Raw genomic sequence first — 11,577 nt, 5'->3', positions numbered from 1 at the left:
AGAAGAAAGGAGGGTGTAAGGGGGAAAAGGAGGTGGGTTGCCAGCGGTAGGGGGCAAGGCGGCGGCTCAATTGGGGGAGGGGGGCTGCTGCCGAGGGAAGGGGAAAGGGATGGAGAGGGAGGGGTGGCTGGCTGGTGGTGGGGGTGGTGGTTCTTTTTTTTTTTTTATTATTGTTTTAATCTATAAATTAATTTAATTATTATGTACTAAAATGAGAATTAGAGCTTGATTAGAAGAAATTAGAGGTTAATTAAGTGAATTAGTGGGACTAGGTTGTTTTAAACAAAAAAATTTCAAATTCGGGTTTTCTTTTACGATAAAGGTTTTAAAAGGTTTTTTTTTGCAAAATGGTGCTTTTAAAAGGTTTTTTTTTTGACAAATTTACCAAAAAAAAAAAACAGTTGAATAGTACCATCCTCAATCATCCACACACGTTTTCTCTCTCTCTAATCCAAAATGGATCGATAATACGACTAAAAACCCCAAATTTGTCACTTTTGACCTACTCCAACCTCAAATTTTCGTCTCAATTAATCCCCAGAAACCCTAATTTACAGTATGATTCAAACTAAAAAATCCCAATTCAATCTGCTGTTCATAATTTTTCTAGGGTTAGGGTTTTGTTTGAATTTGGGCGATGCAATTAAAGTACCCTTTAGGGTGAATGATGTTCTGCCTGTTTTACCCCGGCAAATTTCATGGCCTGTACTTAATAATCTTCATAATGCAGTTGATTTGATGCCTTCTTTTGTGGGTTCAATCACCCCTCAAAATAATGAGTCAATTCAGTGGAAAGGGGCTTGCTTTTTTGAGAATACTGCTCGTCTTGAGTTCACTGATTCCGGCGATAAGGGCTTGGGTGGTGGTGTTCTTCATCTTACGGTATATTTTTTATTTCTATGTCAAAATCACGTGTTGATCGGTGTTTATTAATGTTTAAAGTTTCTATTTTTTAGCTTTTATGTTGCGTTTATTTATCAAGTTAGTGATTAGATGGTTCTTTCTGTTTATATGTATATTTCTTGTTTTGTTGGCATAGAATTTAGTTGGATTAAAGTACTTCATCTATATGATCATGAATTAAAGAAGCCTTAGTGGTTACTATATGATTTTGCTTGAGCAGTCATCCTACTGAAGTTGATGATCATGGAAGTTGGGAAGTCCTGGTTTTTTATTTTTTATTTTTTTAATTTATTATTATTATTTTATTTTATTTTTATAAATTGGATTTTACAACTAATTTAGGATACTGTGTCCCTTTTTTTTTTAAGAACCTTGCACTATTATCAGTGATTGTGTAGATTTATTACCTGAAAAAAAGGAAGAAATGTTAGTGATATGCACCATTGATAAGCCATCAGCAATGGAAGAGTAGAAGACTGAGTTTTGTGGTCGATCTTCTGTGTTGACCTCCTTATGTTACTTGCTCTCTTTGCAGACGTCATCAGCCCACAGTTGGACCTGTATGGATCTTTATGTTTTTGCAACGCCCTACAGAGTTACTTGGGATTATTATTTTGCCTCCAGTGAGCATACACTTAAGTTTGAATCGTGGGAAGAAGCTGCTGAATTGGAATATGTATGGTTTAGTTACATATATATTTTTTAGTTTATAAAATTTCTTCTATTGTTGAGATAAACAATTGGTTTTCTTACTCTCCATGGAGCAGGTAAAGCAACATGGGATATCAGTGTTTTTAATGCCATCTGGAATGTTGGGGACTTTCCTTTCTTTGGTGGATGTTTTGCCTCTATTTTCTGATTCAGCCTGGGGTCAGCATGCTAATTTGGCTTTTCTTGAGAAGCACATGGGTGCAACTTTTGAGAAGCGTCCTCAGCCTTGGCAGACAATAATTAATCCAGAGGATGTCCATTCTGGGGATTTTCTGGCTGTTTCAAAGATCCGTGGTCGTTGGGGAGGATTTGAGACTCTGGAGAAATGGGTCACTGGGGCATTTGCTGGTCATACGGCAGTTTGCCTAAAAGATGAGGATGGTAATCTTTGGGTTGGTGAATCAGGGCATGAGAATGAAAAGGTATGTTCTGAAAGTTTTGCTAGTTTGATCCTTGTGTCCAATGCTTGGATTCACTCCTTTGCAATTGTAGGGTGAAGAAGTTATTGCAATCATTCCATGGGACGAATGGTGGAAACTGGCGCTGAAGGACAAATCCAATCCACAGATAGCTTTGCTTCCCTTGCATCCTGACGTACGTGCAAAGTTCAACACTACTGCTGCTTGGGAATTTGCACGAAGCATGTCTGGAAAACCATATGGTTACCATAACATGATATTTAGTTGGATTGATACCATAGGCGACAACTTTCCGCCTCCTCTTGATGCTCACTTGGTATACCTTTTGCTTGGATTCTGAACTGTTTCATCTTCTTTGTTATTTTGATTCAGAAAATTGTTGATCTCCATCTATTTTATTATAATTTTCCATATCTAGCTGCAAAAATTTATTGTAGCAGTGTTACTTAGTTGAATTACTTGGTGCCACTTTTGATTGTTTTGAATCTTATTGTTATCTGATCTATTAGGGTTGGCTCATTCAGTTTCAATAAATACTTTAATATTGCAGGTCATTTCTGTCATGTCTATGTGGACTAGAGTACAGCCAGCGTATGCAGCAAATATGTGGAATGAGGCTTTAAATAAGCGACTTGGAACTGAGGTAAGCATGATGGCAACCCCCCCCCCCCCCCCCCCCCCCCCCCTCTCCCCTCTCCTCTCTCCCTATCCCTTGACCCATACTGTTTTCATGGATGAAATAGAGGAAGACAGTAGAATGGCATACGGAATAGTTTAATTTTCTTGGGTATCAATAACACTATGATTTTTTTTGCACATTGCTTTTGTGAAAAAATAGTACCCTATTCCTTATGATACCAGGCATTATTACATGTCAAATTTTTTTTTTTTCAAGGCACAAAACTGATGTTTAAAGTGATGTCTAAATGGCCAGGTTTCAAGATGGGTAGATTGTTTTGGAATTATAATCAATGTTACATCTTATTAGCTATTAGTAAGCCCTTCAAATTGTAGATATGCTTAGCTCTTCAATGGTCTAGATATATGATTCAAATTGTTTCCTTCTAGAACCTGTTATCAATATACCTTTCTAACATTTTAATCTACTAACAGCAAAAACCAACAAGAAATTAAATATACAAAAAAAAAAAAAATCGAACACAAAAACAACATGAATTGCACACAAATACAACAAATCGAATGCTAAAACAACTTGAAATTGAATCCATATACAAACACAAAATCGAACATACAAACGATTCAAAGCCTTGGAGCAATCACATGTTTCCTTTTCAACCCCAACTCACGACACAATTCAGGATACAACCCTTTCCTGATCTCACAATAAACCTCACCATTCCGTTTCTTCTTCAACAATTCCTCCCCCAATTTCAATCCCTTTACAAGAACTTCATCCCCATTAATGCCAACCACATCCTCATCAATAACTCCCATTTTCAGACCTTCTTCTCCCTTCAGTTTCCTCCCTCTCATCATAATCTCTCTCCTCTCTTTCCACCCAACTTTTTCCCTGTACAACACATTGAAATACTCTGGAAATGTCATTCCAATATCAACTTCACTCATATACAATACTCCTTTATCTTTCCTCATCAGCACATAGTCGTGCGACAGTGCAAGTGCAAACCCTGCTGCTGCCGCATGCCCATTGATAGCCGCGATTGTTGGCATTGGAAGAGAGATAAAATCGGCGATTAAAGATTTGAAGGATTCTACAATGTGGTGTGAATGATTTATATAATTTCCGGGCTGGGATTGCGCCCACCGTAAGTCAAACCCATTTGAGAAGAACTTGCCAGATGCGGTAGTGATCAAGGCGGAGGAGGTTTGAGGTGCAGAAATTGTTTGGGATTTAATGACAGAAATGGCAGAGCGGATGGCAGTGATTAGGGTTGGGTTAAGACGGTGTTCGTCGTTTTCGTCGCTGCTTGTTAAAGTTAAGATGAAAATGTTGCCTCGTTTTTCGACACTACACATTCTGACGTTTTCAGATGAGAATTAAGAGTGGGTTTTTATGTTCAACTTTCAAATGATATTTGAAAGAGATGAGGATTTGTTTAATTGGTCAGTGTTACAGCTTATGAATAATAGTAAGATGGAGAGGAACACATTTATAGGAGTTATTTTTGTCAATGAGTGGTTGCTTTAAGTATTCAATTAGGAATGATATTTTATTCAACATGTTATTCATGCTTATGATTCATTAATTCACGTTGATATAAATGAATCAGGAAAAGATGGCGCATATAATTTTTTTTAATGGTCAATAGTTTAATTGTAAAGTCAGAATCTTGGATTTGCCATCTTTTTAGCAAATTGATAGCCTTTGTAATTGTCTGTCAGATTAGCTCTTCAAAGGTTTAAATGTGATTATTCTAATGGTATCCCGTGTTCTGACCTGTTATTAATATACTTCATATTTCAATCAGTTGTCTTTTCTCAAGGATTATTATTGTAGTTTCCAACTGTGACGTATCTTCGGTTTGGCTCATGGACACTCTTTTGGAAGAATGAAATAATATTAATAACAATAATAAAAGAAGCATGTGTAGATGGCTGCAATTGACTAACTAGAAACTTGATGAAAACTAGCTAGGACAAGTGAAATAAAATTGACAATACTAGTCTATGCCCTATTTTAAAAGTTACTATTTGGATTTTATAGTCATATATGAAGTGGAATAACTTCAATCTTACCGGCTTCTATCCTTTAGTCGCTATCTTTATGCTGACAACAATGGCTATATACAACTTTGGATAATTATGTCAACAGCTTTCAACATGTTAACTAATGTTGGGGAGGTTTATAAATAATTTTTAGATCGACATTTTTTTACATTATCCCTTCAAAATACTGTAGTTTAATCATAGCACCTTTTACTTTAGGGCTTGGACTTGTACGAAATCCTGTTGGAGATCGAAAACCGAGGTATAGCATTTGAGCAGTTGCTAACCATCCCAGAGCAAGATGAATGGATATACAGTGACGGTAAATCCACAACATGTGTTGCCTTCATCCTTGCAATGTATAAAGAGGCTGGAGTCTTTGATCCTTTGTATGATTCTGTCCAAGTAACAGAGTTCACAGTGAGTACTATTTACTTTGTCCAAATAATTTATGATTTCTCACATCTTCCTGTTTTGGTCCCCTTATTTAATGCCTGAATTTATGAACAAAATTGCAGATCCGCGATGCATATATGCTGAAAATTTTTGAGAGCAACACAACACGTTTGCCTAGCTGGTGTAACACTGAGAATGGGAAGGTTCCGTTTTGCCAGATTCTCGGAGAGTATCGCATGGAACTCCCAGAATACAACAGCGTAGAGCCATATGCCCACATGAATGAAAATTGTCCGTCCTTGCCTCCACATTATCAGAGGCCTTCAAAATGTTGATGGTGTTTAAGTTAAGGTTAAGGTTATGGTTATGGTTATGTTGTCTATTTGCCACGTTTTATAATGTTGTGGAGCATTGCTTAAGCAACATTTGCCACATTAAAGTTATTTTGTAATTTGTACATATATATATGAGTCATCTAATGTCTATAGGTACTTTTGGAAAATTCGTTGAGTAGGTTTATGAGACGGGTGTATATAAAATTCTTCCACGAATAAGCATTTCGATATGAATTCACATGTCAAATTCGTTTCCTAACCAATTTCACTCTTATACTTTCGCCCTGTTAGCTGTAATATACAATAAAGCATATCATTACATAATTATGGCTATTTTGTTTAGGATTTTTAAACTTAAATGTATTAATATTACGGCTCTTATTATATTTAGAATATAAGTCACTACAACTTTAGATTGTACATAGTTAAAAAATATCACAAATTTTCGTATGCGGCATATTTAAATTATAGGCTAAGCCTTATTTAAGGCCTAAAAAAATAACGATCCCCATTTTAATTTCGTTTTCCGTTATTTTCAAGCTAAAAGTAACGGTTTTTTTTTTTCTCACTTCTCACTCCGCATTATATTCCTCTTCTCATGCTTTTCTCTCTCTTACCTTCTATGAGGTTGATTTCTCTCTCTTACCTTCCATGAGAATGTTGATACAACATACAAACAAATTCATGCAAGAAATTTACACAAATATCAAGGAATTTGAAAACCCCCAAATCGATTTTTGGGGTTTTTACGTTCGATTTTCGGCAAAATTCTCGAGCAATTTTACAACAAAAGCATATAAATGGGGCTGTTGGGTTTCTGGGTTGATTTGGTGAAGTAGTTGGGGTTGTTCGTTGTCGTCGTCATCGTCATCGTCATCGTCTTCTTTGGCGCCATTGGAGTAGCTTCAAAGGAGATCTATTAAAGAAGATGAAGATAGGGGTTACTTATAATATGGGTTAATTGTTTTTTTACAATGTTCTGGGTATAAGGGGTTACTTATAATATGAGTTACTTGAAATTAGGGGTTACTTATAATTTGAATTACTTGAGATTAAGAGTTACTTGAAATTGGGGTTTACTTGAAATTAGGGGTAATTTAAAGGGTGTTGTTATTTGTCGCTCCCATTTTACCGGGTAACGCTCCCTTTTTTTCTTGAAATTCCAATTTTACCCCTAATATATAAATACGGTTTTTTCCTTCCCGACCAACATTTCTCACTTCTTTACTTCTCTCTCTAACTGTCTTACTCTCAAACTCTCTTACTCTCTAACTCTCTAAAACAATTTTTTTTAAAAAAAAAAAATTCAAAAATTGTTCTTCATTTTTTAAAAAAACAACAATCATCATAAACACAAAAGAAAATGGGTGATTCGAGGCGGATTAGGCTGAGATTCGGAGGGAGGACCTTCGGCGGCGCTGGTGGCAGCGGCGGCGATGGTGGAGACGAGGTATTTTTTTTTTTTTTTAATTTTCGGATCCCAGGAACTTCCGCCCAAAATTTCCGGAAGTTCCATGGAGGATCCGCCTGGAATTTCCGGATCCTCCATGGAACATCCGGAAATTTTGGGCGGAAGTGTGACATCCGCCCAGAATTTCCGGATGTTCCATGGAGGATCCGGAAATTCCAGGCGGATCCTCCATGGAACTTCAGGAAATTTTGGGCGGAAGTTCCAATTTTTTTTTTTTTTTTTTTTTTTTTTTTTTTTTTTTTTTTTTTGGCCCGTTAATAAAATTGTTAATTTTATTTTTTTTTTGTTATTTTAAAGTGTTATGGTGATTATTGTTGATATTATTATTATTGTTGTTGTTATTATTGTGCTTATTATATTTTTAAAAATATGATAATTTTTATTATTTTGTTGATATTAGGTTTTTATTATTAATGTTAAGGTTATTGTTGTTGTTGTTAATTTGTTTTTTTTTTTTTTTTGGATTTTGTTATTTTTGTTGTTATTTTGAAGTGTTATGGTTAGTATTATTATTATTGTTGTTATTATTATTGTTGATATTATTATTATTATTATTAATATTATTATTATTGTTATTATTGTTATTATTATTATTATTATTATTATTATTATTAGTGTTATTATTTTTAAAAATATGATTACTATTATTATTAAACTAATTTGATATTAGGGTTTTTATGGTTATTGTTGTTGTTTAATTTTTTTTTTTTGTTGTTGTTGTTATAATAATATTATTATTAGTGTTATTAGTAGTACTATTATTAATATTTTTAATTATGATTAGTATTATAGTTGTTGATATTAGTGTTATTATTATTGTTATTATGGTTATTGTTGTTGTTGTTAATTTGTATTTGTTGTTGTTGTTGTTGTTGTTGTTGTTGTTGTTGTTAGTTATTGTTGTTGTTAAGGTTATATTTGTTGTTGTTAATTTGTATTTGTTGTTGTTGTTGTTGTTGTTGTTATTATTATTGTTGTTATTGTTATTATGGTTATTATGGTTATTGTTATTGTTATTACTAAAATCGGATTATTTTTTAATTTTATGTAGATCGAGGGTTTTGGTGCTCGACATGCAATATCACGACGTCTGAATGCGTCTGTTAGGAGACAGACATCTCGATCTTCACCGGTTCAGCCCGAGCAGCAGCAATACGGGTCTACTAGTGGTTGGACGAGAGACCAACAGTCTGGTAGTAGTCGGCCCTTGTACTCTGCAAGTGGAGCACCCATATCTGACGAGGAAGACGAATGTTCGGCTAGTCATGCTGGTGACCGGGATGAAGAACAGGACCCTCAGGATTTCCATATGGTATATAGGGGTCAGTTTGGGAGATTTGTTGGTAGTGGGTCGAGTCAGCCTACTTCCAGCTCTGCAGAGGCATGGTTAGTGCAGGAACCGATGCCGGGTGGGCCTGAGGATGGGTCAGTTATCCCTAGTTTTGGCGGTCACGTGGCACGGTATCTTCCAGAAAGAATGAATTTGGCTGCTATACAATCCCGTCTGTGCAACTATCGAATCATGTATCTGGCAAGCACATGGAAGACCATGGGTCAGACGCATAGCACATCCACACCGTTCATGGACCTGGTAACTCAAATCCCGCATCCTTTTCGTCTCGTTATCCAGAACTTTCAAGAAATGTTGAGACACTTTGCCATTTATACGTGACAGTGGCAACTGTTTGTACATCTGACCAATTTTAGACCTTGATGCCTCCAAGTCATTACGAATTTGTATGATGCGATTACCGATATGACAATGGACTCGGGCCCATACGATATCCAAAGCACCTGCCAATGATTCTAATTAGTAAATTCAAATACAATTACAATTAATACAATTACAATTATGTAACAACGAGAACAACTAATAAAATAATACAACTAACCTGTGGATGATTCTAACCAAGTTTTCACTGCTAAATGTTGGCTCTCAACTCTGCAGTTGGTGGTGTTACCAAAATGAAGAACCTGGTTCGTCCAAAATTTCACAAATTTCTCCTTATGACAAAGCCAAGTTCTCTGAACATACTGAATCACTTCCGGATATTTTCCCCACCTCACTTGCATGGCAGTTAGAGCACGATCATACTCCGCCTGTGTTGTTGCATTCACGATTTTGAACCATCTCCCAGCTCTAAAACTGACACCAACCGTCTTGTTTCCAAATATCTTCGTCACCTTAGCCTCCACATCTCTGTTGATGTGCCATAGACAGAGTAAATGTGACGTCCCTGGAAAGACTTCTCTCAAGCCGCACATAGCCCAAGATCACGGTCTGAAATAAATACAGATGGCTCTTTATCAAACCCAATCAACTCCCTTAATCTCTGCAGCACCCACCGATAGCTAGCCGTGCACTCGTCGCGCATGAAAACATATCCAACTAGAAAATTCTGGTTTGTCGGTGTCACACCTACTATCTCAAAGAAAGGCATGTTATATCGATTGGTCTTGTAAGTAGAATCCATACATATGACATGTGGGTATGTGCGGAGTATGTTGACCATGATCGGGTGCACCATAAATGCATGTTGCAAAACGTTGTGATCATCGTTCGTGAACCAGTAAATGTATTTACTCTCTCTCGCCAGATGAAGAAATTGCTGAACAACTCCTCTTCCTTCGGACATCTCCATCCTGAAGTCATTTCGGCAATTGTAAATGTGTCGGATGTTTGGATGATCATCAGGAAATTGCTCGGCAATAGTGGACATGATGTTACGGGGAGCAACCTTGGACTTTGTCATGTCCCGCACAACCTGTTTTGCACCCGGACTCAATCCGCTCACTTTACGGTGACCCTCTGGGTACACAATCATTGGGTGGTTATGTGTCCCGGTGTGATCATTTTTCGCAATGATCTTCCAACTTTCGGTGCTGACATCATAATATATCTTGATGTAGAATGGACAACCATTAGCTTTGGTTTTGGTGTCCTTCCGTATCGCGTTCTCCAAATCTCTCGGCTTGCTCCTTCGTGACCGATCACATCGCAAATACCGATACGGCCGACCATATCTGGTTTTGTTATAAGACGATTTCACCAATATAAATCCCAATTTTATGGAAACACCATCAGCCCATGTAACAGCATCGTCAAATGTAGGAAAAAACGTATCGGTGACAAAATTCCCACTATAATTCACACCGTCACCGCCTTCCTCAGATTCTATATCCTATACAAATTAAAAAAAACATGCTTTATGTCAAAATAATAATAATAAAAACAATAATAATAATAATAATTATAATTAAAATAATAAAAATAATAAAAACAATACTAATAATAATAATAATAATAATAATAATAATAATAATAACAATACTAATAACAATACTAATAATAATAACAACAAATACAAAACAATAACAATATTAATGATAATAAAAAATTATAACAACAACTACAAAACAATTTATAAGACCATAACATTAATTAATAAATAAATAATAATAATAATAACAATAACAATAACAATAATAATAATAATATTAATAATATTAATATTAAAATTATATTTCTACTAATTAATAATAACAATATCAACAACAACAACAACAATAAAAATAACAGCAACAACAACAATAATAATATCAACTACAACAACAACAATAATATCAACATATTACTAATAAATAATAATAATAATAATAATAATAATAATGAAACAAAAAATAAACATATTACTAATAATCATATTAATACAACAAAATTACATTAATTATCAAATACTAAATCACAAGACCACGAAAAAAATACATAAAAAAAAACTTAATAAACGTACTTAACATTTAAAAAAAAAAAATCCCTCAAAAAAAAAAAAAAAAAAAAAATTAATAGGGACATCCGCCTAAAATTTCCGGATGTCCCTAGGTACATCCGCTTGAAATTTCCGGATGTTCCTTGGTACATCCGGAAATTTTAGGCGGATGTACCTAGGACATCCGGAAATTTTAGGCGGATGTCCTAATTACCGAAAATAAAAAAATAAAAAAAAACTTACAGAATGATCCGACGCATTCTCCGGCGTACGTATGTTCCACTCGCCGTCCATGACCCAAGACCCGTCGGAAAATTTAACGATTTTTTAAAATAGAAAATTTAGGTGGTCGTGGGGACCGATTTGGTTGCAAGGTCGTGGGGACCGATTTTGGGAAGCTCGGGACAACAATGTCGTGAAGTAAGGGGACCGTTTCATGTATTGTGTCCAAATGGGGAACAAGGTCCTTTTTATAACCCAAATTGCATAAAGGGCATAGTGGTCCATTCAAGTCAAAAAGGGAGCGTTACCTGGTAATTTGGGAGCGACAAATAGCAGTTTAGATTTGAAATTAGGGGTTACTTGAAATTGGGGATTCCTTAAAATTAAGGGTTACTTGAAATTGCGTGTGAGTGTCAGACTCCGTTATGCGCGTCAGACTCCGTTACATTTGCTGAGTTGGCAGCAGGCCGCACGGTGTGGCCTGCTACACCAAAAATTTGCTAAAAAATATATACTTCCTCCGTTCTTTTTTTATTGCACCATAAGGGATTTCACGCTTGCCAATGCATTACTTTAGCTATCAATATCTTCAATTATACTTTTGTAAAAATTATAAAAATTTGATATTTGAAAAGTAGAGTTTGATACGAATCTAACTAGATCAC

At 35.5% G+C, this 11,577-nt stretch overlaps 1 protein-coding gene and 1 pseudogene across 1 annotated transcript; one reads left to right on the top strand and one right to left on the bottom strand.

Annotated features, from left to right (window-relative positions):
- Positions 1 to 414: 414 nt before the first annotated feature.
- Positions 415 to 5,699, top strand: LOC145562516 (uncharacterized). Its single transcript, XM_081622816.1, has 7 exons — positions 415 to 882; positions 1,439 to 1,579; positions 1,671 to 2,036; positions 2,107 to 2,349; positions 2,584 to 2,676; positions 4,941 to 5,141; positions 5,240 to 5,699. Exons 1-7 carry the CDS (start codon positions 559 to 561, stop codon positions 5,450 to 5,452), a joined length of 1,581 nt encoding a protein of 526 aa, XP_081478942.1. The 5' UTR covers positions 415 to 558; the 3' UTR covers positions 5,453 to 5,699.
- Positions 2,775 to 4,439, bottom strand: LOC145564071 (enoyl-CoA delta isomerase 2, peroxisomal pseudogene; annotated as a pseudogene).
- Positions 5,700 to 11,577: the final 5,878 nt, after the last annotated feature.

This window comes from Chenopodium album, chromosome 10, assembly GCF_948465745.1.
Source record: "Chenopodium album chromosome 10, dcCheAlbu1.1, whole genome shotgun sequence".
Lineage (NCBI taxonomy): Eukaryota > Viridiplantae > Streptophyta > Magnoliopsida > Caryophyllales > Amaranthaceae > Chenopodium > Chenopodium album.
The sequence above is the reverse complement of the archived record's forward strand: the minus strand, read 5'-3'. Positions and strand labels throughout refer to the sequence as shown.